A 14,327-nucleotide genomic window follows, 5' to 3' on the forward strand; every position below is an offset into this window, starting at 1 on the left:
CACCTTGTCTTTCAGACCTTATGCAAAGCCAAGTACTCCTACAGCATCCTCAGCAACCCCAACCCCAGCGACTACGTGCTCCTGGAGGAGGTGGTGAAGGACACTGCCAACAAGAAGTCTTCCATCCCCAAGTCCTCCCAGCGGGTCCTTCTGGATCAGGAATGTGTGTTTCAAGCCCAAAGCAAGTGGAAAGGTGCAGGGAAATTCATCCTTAAGCTAAAGGAGCAGGTGCAGGTAAAGTTGAGTCATTCTGCTCTCTTCATAAATTATTTTGTATACATAATCACACTGAAATCACATTTGGGAGCCAGTGAGATACACGAGAAAGTTCCCGAGTCAGAGAATTTAGTTGGGAGAAAACTGTTTTTGTTTTCGCTGCATGAAAAGAAGCATGCTCCCCTCTGTGGGTAAACAGCCTTGAGAGGAGAGTCCAGCGGCCCTTCTTTCCGTAGCTTATTTCCCAGAGGAGGAGGAAAGGGCTCTTCTGACTTCTGTCATGTGCTCAAGGACTCTGAGTTTACCTAATATCGATGGAAGGTTCTTTTTTCCTGCAGGCATCCCGGGAAGATAAAAGAAAAGGCATTTCTTTTGCAAGTGAACTCAAGAAGCTCACCAAATCAACCAGACAGCCCCGAGGACTCACATCGCCAACTCAGCTTGTGGCCTTCGAAGGTGTCCAAAACAAGGAGGAGAAACCTGTAAGTGGCTTGTCCTCCAGTGACACCATGGACTATCGACAGTGACCAACAGCAGCACGTTCCACCCAGGTACACTAAGCCACTGCACCATTATCGAACAGGGCACAACTAGGGAGAAGGAGGTGGCATGGTAGTTAAGGCGCTGGACTCCCACGTGGCTGACCATGGTTCAAGTCACAGACCTGAAGGCTTGAAAAATCATGCCAAGCATGTGTGCACATGTACCCAAATTCCAAGAGGAAAATGGAGAAAGGAATGCAGCACAACCATCCCCTCCCCCCCGGGGGGGGGGGGGGGGTAAGGGGTGTGATTTCTCACTTTCCTTCTTTCTGTCTCTCTTTCCAGCAAGCACATGTGCCCTATAGCAAAAACATTAATTAAAAAAAAAAAAAAAAAGCCATAATTTAAACTATCTTGTAAGGCACAGTTGGAACAATATCTTTTTCTTTTCCAAGTGGAAGCTATCCCCTGAAGTCAGGCAGGAGTGATGCCTTAAAACGGGGAAAGGGCTCGGAAGATACATGTATCTTGAGCTTTCATCATTTTAGTCTTCCTAATTTATAATAACTAATCAAAGGCTGCCAAAGGGCAACCGGCTTGCCCAAAATACTACATCAGCCTCATTGAATCAGACACAGAAGTGCCTTAATTATTGATAATTCACGTTGACGATCTTCAAGGGCTCCATGGATTATTCAGCATTTATTTCTTTGTAGTACTGTCTTATGCTATTCTAACTTAGGCTTGATTTAGCCTAAACAACCTCATCCCATCTTCATAAGCAAAATATAAATCGGGCCAGCCTATGGCTGGATGGTTAAGGGAGTTAGATCCTATACATGGCCAATTGTGTGATTCAAGCCCCAGATTCAGCGGCTTCAAAAACATACTGAGTGCATATATACGTGCGCCTAAAATCCCCAAATGAGGGAGAGATGGAGAAGGGATTGCAGTGTGACCATTCCCCATGAAGGGATGGTCTCACTTTCTCTCCTTCTCTCTGGTGAGTGCACATGCCCTCTGGCAAAATTTAAAAAATGAATAAAAAATAAAAGTCTGGCATGATTTGATGTTTCTCTGGCAGGATGTGATGATTAAAAAGCAAAATAATGTAACAACTCTCATCTTGAAAATGCAGTAAATTTAGGGCTTCAGAGCCAGCCCTCTCCTTGGGGTTCATAAACAGAATAAATTTCATTTTAACTTCAGGCAAATTATGTATATGGGAACTGAATAAAGACACCCAAAGAAACCAAACATGAATTTGGCCCAAAAAAAGGTCCGTACATTGAGACCATTTTCCTATGTTAAGGAGCAACTCCTAAAATAATGGGTGCTCTACAAAGAGCTGCAGCTTTCAGGAACAGACAAGGCCAAATACAGGCAACTGTCTCCTCCCGCTGCTCATCCCTCTGTTCTGAGAATCAAGGTTACTGAGAGAGAGAAATCTCAACTCTGGCAACAGTCCACAGGACGCAGCATCAGGTAGTAGTGAGTATATCAAACAGTGGGCCTCTGAGGAGGCTCCGTGCTTTTTCTATTGAGCTACATCTAGAATCACAGTTTTATAAGTTCCAGACTCATTTTCTTTTCTGCACTGGTGATGTTGAGACAATCAGTCCCACCTCCAAAAAAGAGCTTTAGGACCAAGGACCAGCACTGCCTCTCCACATTAATTTTTTAAGAATCATTTTATTATTTTATTCATTCATTCATTTACTTTTCATCTGACCAGAGAGAGACACAGAGAGAGCAAGAGAGGGAAAGTGAGAAAGCAAGCAACCAGGTCCAGGACTCAAACCATGGTCAGCCATGTGGGAGTGGCCAGTGCCTTAACCACCACGCCACCTGCTGGTCTCCATCCAACATTAATTTTGTTTGTTTCTTGTTTTAATTTTGCCAGAGGGCATGTGTACTCACAGGAGACAGCAAAAGTGAGAAAGCATGTCCCATGGGGAACAATCATGCCACAATCCCTTCTCCTGCATCTGCCCCTCCTCTTGGGACTTTGAGCCTCCATACACGTGCCTGGCATGTTTTTCAAGTCGCCGGGTCTGAGACTTGAATCACAAGATCAGCCATATGTAACTCAGCCGCTTTCACCACCACACCACAGGCTGGCCTCTCTCTCCAACTTTTACAAAATGATTCACCATGGCAGTGGGTCTGTGAGCCTGCCATCATGACAGTGATCAAAAGTTTTAAATTTTCAGGGCCAACAGGTGGCATAGTGGTTAAGGTGCTGGACTTTCACATGGCCAACCATGGTTTGAGTCCCGGACCCAGCAGCTTGAAATTGACATCAGGCACGTGTGCATGCATGTGTACGTGCATAGAATCCCAGGAGGAGAATGGAGGAGAGGGATTGCAGTTGACCATTCTCCCTGCCCCCCGGGGGGGGCGTAATTTCTCACTTTCTCTCTCTGTCTTTGTGTCTCTGGTCAGTGCATGGACTCTACAGCAAAAGTTTCTCTAAAAAAATATTTTAAAATACGTGTGTGTGTGTGTGTGTGTGTGTGTGTGGTTTAAATATTGGCCCAGCTGTAGGAGCACCTGCTGGTAGATACTGCTAATCAGCAAGCTAAGGCCACATGGGAGACCTGGGTTCAATTCCTGGCCCACTCTTTAAAAAAAAGCCAAACCAGGTGGCGTGTACCTGTAGTCCCAGCTACTCAGGAGGCTGAGACAGGAGGTTCACAACATAGTGAAACCCTGTCGGAAAAAAAAGAAAAGAATACTAAAACATTGTTTCCATATTCAGAACTTAGCATCAAATAAAACTCAGGAGTTACACCGTCACACACACACCTGTTATAACTTCTGTGACAGAGTACAGTCACAGTAATGCTAATTGGTCATAAGTATACTACTCTAGGGACCAGCAGTTGGTGTAATGGCTATGTTGCTGGACTCCCATGTAGTTGACTGTAGTTCGAGTCCCGGACCCGGTGGCTTAAATTCACACTGGGCGCATGTGCGTGGGTCCCCAACATCTCTAGAGGAGAATGGAGGAGAAAGGGTTGCGGCATGGCCATCCTCCTGGGGGTTGATTTCTCGCTTTCTGTCTCTGTCTCTGTCTTTCTGGTGAGCACACGCGCCCTATAGCAAAAACCTCTCAAAAAAAAAAATATATATATATATTACTCTATACACAAGGAGTCCTCTGTGTACTACAGGGTTACACCAAGTATGTGAGGATATAACTCCACTAAACATTTTACTTGAAAAAATATGCATTCTTGGGGCCAGCCAGTGATGTGGTGGTTAAGGTGCACATGCATGGCCAAGAACATGTGTGCATGCTAAAATCCCAGGAAGAAAGGAGAAGGGACTGAGGCATGGCCATTCCCCCAGGGGGTGTTTTCTCACTACCACCCCCAACAAGTGCACACACCATATAGCAAATATATATATACATACATACATACACACACACACACACACACGTATTCTGTAATGAACACTATTAATTGCTTATAATTTTAGGATATTAGCGAAGGGTGATGATTCAGGCAATTACCTTTAGATTAAATTCTCCTATAGCAAGCAAATACTTAGAATAATTCACTTGACTTAGAGAGCTTCGCTTAAAGTTGGGGAAGCTTCTCTTTAAAAATAGCCATTGTTGCATCTATGGGAATTCACATCCCATTTTGTGACCTCTTTTACATAATGTTTCTAAGAAAGGCTTTTGTGTATATGCCCATGAGAAAATAAATTCAGTATTTTTGATGCTGAGTAAGATATTTTGTTATTTATTCTATAATGATGGCCTTCAAAGTTTCCATAATAATCATCTAAGAATGAACAGTACCACCTTAATCTAATAGCTGAAAGAATTCCACCTTTTCTTAAGTTGAATAGTTTGACTCTGATAAAAAACAAAAACTTTCTAAGGAATGTGGTGTTCCAGAGCAGAAATAGCCTCATGTCCTACCTCCCAGGAACATGGTGTCCTAACACTGAGTTCGTAGGACAAACCCAACCACCAGAGCTGTGGGTTTCTGTGGGTCAGACCACTGTGAACCCCTGCTGTCCTGTAAATGTTTCTGCTGCGTCTTTTCCCATATATTAACAAGCCTACGTGTGCAACCGTTACAGATGAAGATCTTATGGCAAGAAGTTAAAGTCAAGAACCAACAAATGTAATTCTCTCTTTTTTTCATTAGACTTAAACTGGAAATTGATGATTTCTGAAATGAAGCCTTCTTCACACCTGTGAGGTCCACGCTGAGGACAAGCAAAATGGTACTGGGCTTGTGGCCACCAACCAACTTACTGATGAAGAAAAGCAGCCCAAGGAATTGTCACTCACAAATGTTTTCAGTTGGGAAAAAGACATCTCTAGGCTTGTAGTACAGGACGGAGAACGAAGGTCAGCAACTATGTAAAAGGCCAGATAGTGAATCTGTTAGGGTTGGAGGCCATACGGTCTCGGTGGTCAACTACTTAACTCTGCCGTTGTAGGGCAAAGGCAGCATAGACAGTACAAACACGGATGAACATGTATGTATTCCAATAAAACTTTATTTATGGACACTGAAATTGGAACTTCATATAATTTTCACATGTCACAAATATCCTTTGGAATTTTTTCCCACCATTTAAAAATGTAAAAACTATTCTTAGTTCAGGGTCGTAGAGAAACAGGTGAGAGGCTGGATTTGGTCCAAGGGCCATAGTTTGCCAACCCTCCTCATACAGCTGGGAACAAGACGCACAGAGCTCTGAAAACAAGAGCTAGTTTAGCCATGGTGTATGGCTGAGAATTGGAAGCTTTTGGGCATTGCAGATGTAAATATGTCCTATAAAATAAGATTCATTAAAAGTATTCAACTTAGTTCCTATATTGTGTACCATAGTCCACTTTTCTTTATTCACATAGAAATGATACTGGTCTTTTTCTTAAAGGACATTGCTGATCTATTCATAGTTTATTCAACTTTTAGTTTTCACAAAATGAATTTAGAATGATGTATGATATCTACAGAGTTGTAATGTCTTAACAAGAAACCTAACCTATTTTTTTCAGAAGCAAAAGCAGATCAAGTTAGTGTTTAAGGTAAATCTATTTATTTTGCAATGTCTGTACTGACACTGTACTTATATATTTATTATACATAGCTTTTTTGTTATCACTATGGTTTAGAAGTGTTGGTGACTCTCACTATCTAAAGACAAATCAAAAGAGAAAATGCTGTGAGTATCTGAAATAGGTTAGGCTTTTGTGTAAAATGGCTTCATCTTCATTGACTGATCCAAGTCACACTTGCCATTTAATGTAAGTTATTCTTAAAAAGTTGCTATACAAATCTACCAACTAAGTGCAAAGGAGGCTTCTTATGCTTGGCATGAAGCAAATTATGGCTTTTAGAGAAATCAAATATTTTGTGTTCCCCTAAAGTAAAACCAAACTTATCTTTTCATTGGTATTAATTTTTAAGATGTTATATAAACACTAAAAACCCTAACCTTTTCTTTGAGAAGTTTTTTCTCCCAGTTATAAAAATGAATAAAGCAATCTCCATGTTTTCTGAGTATCCTAAAAATAGGAGTGTTAAAAATACACCACACAAAGCCAGCCCCATGGCCTAGTGGTTGGGGAAGCTAGATCCCACATGGCCAACTGTGTGGTTCAAATTCCAGCCCAGGCAGCTTGAGGGACAAAGCTGTGTGTGTGCAGGCACGCCCACAATCCCTACAGGATGGAGAAAGGACTGTGGAATGACCATGCTGCACTGGGGGTTGCTTTCTTCCTGTCTCTCTCTGGTGTGTACACATGCCCTCTGGCAAACTTTTTTAAATTTAAAAAATACACAGCTAACACGTCACTGGACATTCTCACCAAGTCAGAGCCTTATTGCTAAAAGACCATTTTCTTGTCAAGAAAATTCAGGTTATACCAGTTTGACAGTTTTTACAGGGCTATACTTTTTTTTTTAATGATAATAATGTAAGCAAGTACCCATGAGAGGGTGAAGGAGAGAAAATCCAACTTTGTCAGGGTCCCCTTATGCCATAATCCCTCCCCCCACCCCACCCCCACTCCCACCCCGCTTTCAGAGACCTGGGCATCTATGTACCTACCTAGTGTGTTTTCAGGCCAACTTGGGAATCCAAACCCATGGACGGCCAAAGGGCACTCACATTACCTCTGCTCCATGGCAGCTAGGCCAGGTTTCCTGTTAAGCAAATAATCAGTCTGTAACAAATGCACAATGCTTTTAAAAACATTACGAAAGCACTTTATTAAGCTTCTATAAACTAACAGACCAAATGTTTTAGCTTGTCAAGTGTTGAAAATCAAGTCACTGGTTTAACTGGCTAGAGCCAAAACGAAAATGCCGCAGAGTAATGAGCTGAAAAGCAAGACTGGTCTTTCAGTTTTTCATTGGCTTTAATGCTTTCTAAGCTTCACCCATTTCACCCCCATGGCCTTGAACATACTTTTTGATTTGGCTACATACAAGCCTAAAACTGAATTTGAGGCTGACAGACCAGACTGTTGACAAGCAAGTGAACCAGCCTATCAACCGTGTTACATCCCAACTCGGTGGTTCAAGTACATACAGCCACAGAGCAACCGCTCAGACTTACCACCAGGTCTCTGGCATGGGAATCCCCTTTCTCAGTCTGCATGAGTCTCAGGAATCCCCTCAGTCCTTATCCTGTACCCACAGTCAGTTAGTTCAATGCATGAAGCATTCACTATTATACAAGACTCCATATTTCATTTATAAATCTATACATCATGCACCCATGGTAGTACTCAGAATAAACACACACACTATTATGCTGGTTTTAAAGAGTTAGTTTTATTTATTCATTCATTTATTTTTAATTTGACCAGAGAGAGAGAGAGACAAAGAGAGAGACAGACAGAGAGAAAGTGAGAAAGCAAACCACCAGGTCCAGGACTCAAACCATGGTTGGCCATGTGGGAGTGTCCAGCACCTTAACCACCATGCCACCTGCTGGTCCCATGCCAGTTTTATAATATTGTGCTGTAGTGTGCCTTGTTGCTTCCTGGCACTTATCTAATGGATGCTTTTTTATGGCCAGAATGACATTATTCTAGTGTGGTATCCCATGATATCTATTGAAAAATACATTCTCTATGGCAACAAGACACACAAGACATATATTTTTAAGCTCCTCACTTATTGACCAATTTACTTAGAGACATAGTTGCAGGAACGGGATGTGGTGATTAAGTAAGGAGTGCTTGTACTCTTGTATTTGAGTCTTCAGGATTTTAAGGACATATTAGTTTAAAATGTGAAAGGTAGGTAGCATGGAGATTAAGGCAGCTGGATCCTACATGGCCAACTGTGTTGTTTGAGTCCTGGACATGGCAGCTTGAATCACACCTGCCCAAAATCCTGAGAGGAGAATGGAGAAGGGATTGTGGTGTGGCCATCCCCTGAGGGGGTGATTTCTCACTTTCCCTCTCTCTGTTTCACTCAGTGAGTCCAAATGCTCTATTATAGCAAAACTGAAAAATAAAGGATCTATTACAACTGACTGACACAACCTGGTAGTTGCCAAAAATATGAAATTTTTATTTAATGCTTATCTAAATTACACAGTTCCATCAGTATACTAAATGAAAGACATTACTCTATTATTTAGAATGCATCTAAAATAGCCATTAAGACTACCCCCTCTAACATTTCATATTTTTTAGGCTGTAAGAAATCAGCATGGCAAACTCTTTATCACTGAAGTTGAGATGGAAAAAAATCTAACTGTGCAAGTTAGGTTCATTACCATGTTTTTTTAAAAGAATTATTTTTATTTAATTTCATTTGTTATTATTTTTCAACTTGATCAGACAGAGATACACAGAGAGAGAAAGGAGAAGCGAGAAAGCAGGTCGCCAGGTCCAGGACTCGAACTATGGCTGGCCATGTGGGAATCCAGCACCTTTAACCACCGTGCCACCTGCTGGCCTCTCATTACCATATTTTAAGAAACTTTACTAAAAGTGAAAAGGAGCCTAGCTGCGTGGTATGCACCTGTAATCACAGCTACTCAGGAAGTAGAGGCAGGAGGGTCACAAATTGAGTTCAACGTGGGCAAGGTAGTGAGATGCTGTCTGAAAAACTTTTTAAATCTATCTGGAAAGAAAAGATAAGGGAACTAACCCAGTGCGATGTGTGATGCTGGAAATAGCAGCGAGTTCCTTGCTCCTCTCAGTGGCCCGTGCATCTGGCCGTTTTGTAAGATCATATGAGATTACACAGCTGGGGATAAATCTATAGGAAGTAATGATACTACCTGGGTACAAAGTGCTTTCTCCAAAGCAAGCCTCTTTTCATGTTATCCTTAGCAAGTGTAAGATTTCCAGATCCTCCTACTGGGGGCAAATCTGGACTCTAGACTCAACAAAAGCTGGGCTGGAGGCCAGACAGTGGTGTAAGGATAAAACATGATGCCCCACGTTGGGCGCCACTTGCCGGGACCTGAAATGTTCTTGGCTGAAATGTTCTTCTGAGTGGGGAAGACTGTGGATTAGAAATAACGCAGTAACACACACACAAAGACACACAAGAATAGAAAAGTGAGGATTGAGTAGGCCCAGCCTCTCTGATGGAGAAGTTGCGACTAGGAACCGGCCTCAGGTTTATTCTTTTTAAGGGGAGAAAATAGGGGAAGAGGAAATAGGCTGCAAAGAGAATGGGGGAGAAGGAATGCAAAGCCAGTTGTTTTGGGGGAGAATCTAATAAACACAATAACTTCTTTTAGCCTCATACTGCCCAATAGTATGGGGTATCAGATATCAACAACAACAGGAAAATAACCGTTAACGACAGATACCACTTTTGTATGTAAATACTTCTCAATAGCCATTGCTAGAGTAGCTCACACAAAAGCCCATTTCTACATTTGTCTAAAGGTCAAGTTCTAGGTTTGCATCCACAGGCCTCCCTGACAATACCAGGTACATGCATGCCCATGGTTCAGGGCTGGCTAAGGCGGGGGTGGACTGTGGCATTAAGACCCTGTTGAGTAGGGCTGGCTGGCAGATGGCATGGTGGTTAAAGAAGGTGCTAGATTCCCACATGGCTGACTGCAGTTTGAGTCCCAGACCTGGCAGCTCATTTTCTCACTTTCCCTTTCTGTCTGACTCCCTCTGGTCAAATTTTTAAAATAATAACAAAATTAAATAAATCTAAAAAAAAAAAAAAAGGCCCTGTTGAGGCTATTATTTCTCTATTTCTGTCTCTATCTCTTTTGTTCATAGAAGAAATAAATAAATTTATAATAAAACTTTAAAAACCTGAGTTACAAGTACCTTGTTTTTAATCAAACTTGCTCTGGAGACATGGAGGCTTATTCATTAAAATGGCCCTCATACTGTGGGAGGCTGCGCACCAGCGAGTCTGCCAAGGTTCCTCAGAGAGCAAACAATTACCATGATTGGTTCCCTTCAAAAAACCTGACCTTCGAAACCTTGCTCTGATTGACCACTAGAATCCCTCAAATTTGCATATCCGGCACCTCATGATTGGTCCAAAAGCAACCAATCATAACCCACCATTTACAACCAATCACGGCCCACCGTTTACAACCCACCAGCGTGTATATAACCACAATGCCTGGCCCACAGCAGCCAGACGACCAGGAAGACGACACAGACAACCAGGAAGAAGACGACGACCAGGAGGGCCTGAAGAGCTGAAACACTGCACAGTCTCCAGACAACTCTGAAGACCCTGAAGAGCTGACACTGTATCGGCTCCAGACGACCTGGGAGACTCTGAAGAGCTGTAACACTACATCGTCTCCGGATGACCCTGGAGAGCTGTGACACTGCGTCGTCTCTGTGCTGCTCACAATAGATGATGCAACCCTGAAGAGTTGTAACACTGCGTTGTCTCCGTGCTATACCTTGCTGCCCACAATAAACAGACAACACTGAAGACACTGTGTCATCTCCGTGTTGTAACACTACGCCACTTGTCCCGGCTCTCACTCCTTCACTCAGGAAACCTGTTCGACTGTCCCCCGGGTCGGGACACATACGACCTGCACCAGTTTCTCTTTTTCAATTACGTCTCCCCTTCCTCTGTTCTCTTACCTTCTGGTATCTCTGCAGGCCACTCCTCCTCTGGCCAGAGACTGACAGGATTTGCTTGATTCTGAAAAGTAACTGGGGCTGGGAACCAGCAGTTAGCGTAATGGCTATGTCGCTGGACTCCCATGTAGTCGACCGTAGTTCACGTCCCGGACCCGTGGCTTAAAACTCACGCCGGGCGCATGTGCATGCGTGCCCAAGATCCCAAGAGGAGAACGGAGGAGAAGGGATTGCGGCATGACCATCCCCCCTGGGGGGTGATTTCTCACTTTCTATCTCTGTCTCTCTGTCTGGCGAGTGTACGTGCCCTATAACGAAAATCTCTCAAAAAAAAAAAAAAGTAACTAGGGCTAGCTTACTCATTGGTCCAGTAAAACTGAACTAACTCTGAACACAAAGCTCCAAAACCAGGTTCCCATGCTAATAAAGGGAAGGACTTCCCTGGCTGGTGTCATCGCTCTCACACTTGGCACAATAAGAGGCAGCCTGCAAGGAGCGTACTCAGGCTAGCATTCTAAACACCTTCTCCTTCTCTGTTGCTTCTCACACACCAGTAGTGAGGCCAGAAAAAGTGAATACCTGGGCTCTCTACAAAAGTTGAGAGAGAAAAACAGTGCCGCCTCAGGCCAGCCCAAGGCTGGTGGTTAAGGCAAATGGATCCTAAGTAGCCGACTGCACAGTTTGAGTCCCCAAGAGAATGGAGGAAACAGAACTGTGGGGTAGCCATCCCCCCTGGGGTGTGTGTTTCTACCTTCTCCCTGGTGAGTGCATGTGCCCTAAGACAAAGTAGGAGGAAAAAAAACATTGCCTCTTGCACAAAGTACAGAGTTGAGTCAACGTTGCCATGATCCATTTTTTGTAATTTATGCTCACTGCCATCTAGCTAATTCCTAGAAGCAATCCTTGGCTGGAATGGACACAAGACTATCTGAAATGAGTATCTCTGAAATACTGAATCTCCACAATGACCAAGCTATTACTCTGTTACCTCTTAGATTCAAAACATACTATGCTCAAGCCTACCACCAAACCGTCCTCTGAAAACATCCCTATTTCAGGTGACGCAGGCCTCTGGATTTTGAAACAACAATGTATTCCCAACACTGGGTAATGGCTGTATTCCAAGTGCCATATGAATAATCTGACTCAGTAGGAAAGTTGAAGAAGCCCTGAGGCTAGGTCTTAGCCATTACACCAAGTCACTTTTTAAACGCCTCACACACACAGTACTAAGGACACAGAAGGTGCTGGATCTCTGTCTAGTTTTAAAAACATTATGGCTATCCTCTACATACAGTTTAACACACTTTAGGGTGTGTGACTAGTGACTACAGCATTTAGCTCTGAAAACAAAGCCCATCGGCATAAAACTACGTAAGTTGATACACAAATACTTTATTCTCAAATTCATATCCGATGTGTAAACGCTATCTGTGTAACTTCATGGTCCCACTGTGATTCTCTAGACGTGGAACAAGACAGACAAAAGCATATGCATGAAGTAGCTGGTGAATGTCTATGACAAAACTGATTCTTCACCGAAATGACAGTTTCGGTTGCCAAAGTGAAATAAATGTATTTGCATATATTTGGAAATAAATTATCGGTACCATGTATTGGGCACTTGCGCCCTGATGAGGACAGGACTTTAGTTATCCACACAAATACCTGAAACACTCCTGGACTTTGTTTTATGTCTAAAAGAGCAGTTACAAGCAATTATTTATATGCTGAATCATATCCTCATAATTAAAAAAGCAAGCTTAAAATAATATGACCTCAAAAGTGTTTTTAAAATCATACATAAGACTATGTTAAGAAGGCAGGGCGATGACAGCTACTTGGGAAGTTGGGGCAAAAGGACTGTGAGTTTGAAGCCAGCCAGGGCAAAACACATGAGACTTGGTCTCTAAAAAATGTCTAAGAAAGGGATATGCTGAGAGACTGGCATGCAGTGGTGAGCTGATATCCCCACTCTGCTGGAACCGGTAAAGGAATTTTCAGTTTTCATTTACCTCATGAGGAAAAAAAAAGTTCTAAGCTCCAGATCAAAATAATTGATTCCTATGGCTCTGAAGCAACAAGAGATCTATTTAGTGGGGCTGTTGTGTGAGGCACAAGGGGAGGAAACATTTGACGGATGGGAAAATGTAAAGCTCTCTGTAGGACAGAAAAAAATATATATGTATACTATATATATATATATACACATATATATATACACACACATACACACACACACATATATATATATATTATATACACACACATATATATAGTATACATCATGATGGGGACTTAATGGAAAATGTGAAATTAATCTGAAAATAAATTTTAAAAATAAAAAATTCTTGGACCAGCCCATGGTGGTTAAGGCAGCTGGATCCCACATGGCTGACTGCCCAATTTGAGTCCCAAACCAGGCAGCTGGAAAAATATGCTGGGCACATGCCCAAAATCCTGAGAGGAGAGAAACAGAGAAGGAACTATGGTGTGACCATTCCCCATGCAGAATTTCTCACTTTCCGTCTCTGTCTTTCTCCAGTGAACATACATGATTTCTGGCTTTTTTTTTTTTTTTTTTTAATTTTCATATTCCAAGAATAGGAAACAGAGAAAACAGGTGCTTTATTCAGCTATTCACTGTAGGGAATACTTACAACCTGGTCACTGAAACACACATTTCATGGTTCATCCCTGGAATGTGGGAATAGCTACTATATAAAATACTGCTTTACCATTACACTTGTAATAATGGGCATTTTAGAGGCAAGACAGTGGAGCAGGGCAAAACATGGTGTTCTGGGACGGTTCCTACTTTGGATCTGGAAACCTCCCTACATATGCTGGACACGTGTGTATTCATAATCTGAAGCTGGTGGAGGCTAGGGGTGAATAGTGGTGTGAAGACCCTGTTGGGAGTGTGTACACACATGCGTGCTCTAAGAAATAAATAATAAACTCTAAAAAAAAAAAAAAAAAGAATAGGCTCTTCACCTATACAGAATTACACAAAGCTCCTCACTGGGAACAACTTTATCCCTAAAACAGAATGGTAAAGCCGCAGACTTGGTTTTTCCCTATAACTTGCTTGGAGAGAAATTCTCTCCATCACTCTCCAGAGCGTTTCACAAAATGCAAATAACTTCAAGCAGACCAAAATTACATTCAAACCTGCTTTCAAAGTACCCATAATGAGGACCAGTGGTCTGGTGATTAAGGCAGGTGGATCCCACATGGTTGACTGAACAGTTCATGTCCGAGACCCAGCAGCTTGAAAAACCCAACACGGGCATGTGCACAAAATCCCTAAAGGAAGGAGAGATGGAGGAGAGGGACTGAGTATGCCTACACCCCAGAGGGTTGCTTTTTAACTTTCCTTCTCTCTCAACAGTGAACACATGTGCCCTCTAGCATATGGAAAAAAAAAAAAAAACAAAAAAAACCAAAAACGAAAGGAAAAAAAAAAAAAAAAAAAAAAAAACCAAGTAGCTACAATGAATACTCACTCCAAAAAAAGAGACCAAAGTAGCAGATATTCTTTTTTT

At 42.3% G+C, this 14,327-nt stretch overlaps 1 protein-coding gene across 2 annotated transcripts in view; it reads left to right on the forward strand.

The window, feature by feature from the left end:
• PLCE1 (phospholipase C epsilon 1) overlaps positions 1 to 5,243 on the forward strand; it is a 318,188-nt gene extending 312,945 nt beyond the window's left edge. For both annotated transcript variants that reach the window (XM_006147651.3, XM_014587535.2), the window contains exons 31-33: positions 16 to 234; positions 555 to 767; positions 4,868 to 5,243. In XM_006147651.3, the coding sequence (XP_006147713.1) occupies positions 16 to 234; positions 555 to 743 (408 nt within the window). In that variant the 3' untranslated portion in view covers positions 744 to 767; positions 4,868 to 5,243. The remainder of the gene's footprint in view (positions 1 to 15; positions 235 to 554; positions 768 to 4,867) is intronic.
• The last annotated feature ends 9,084 nt before the right edge of the window (positions 5,244 to 14,327 follow it).

The sequence above is a fragment of the Tupaia chinensis genome, unplaced genomic scaffold, assembly GCF_000334495.1.
Source record: "Tupaia chinensis unplaced genomic scaffold, TupChi_1.0 Scaffold000217_1, whole genome shotgun sequence".
NCBI classification, from domain to species: domain Eukaryota; kingdom Metazoa; phylum Chordata; class Mammalia; order Scandentia; family Tupaiidae; genus Tupaia; species Tupaia belangeri.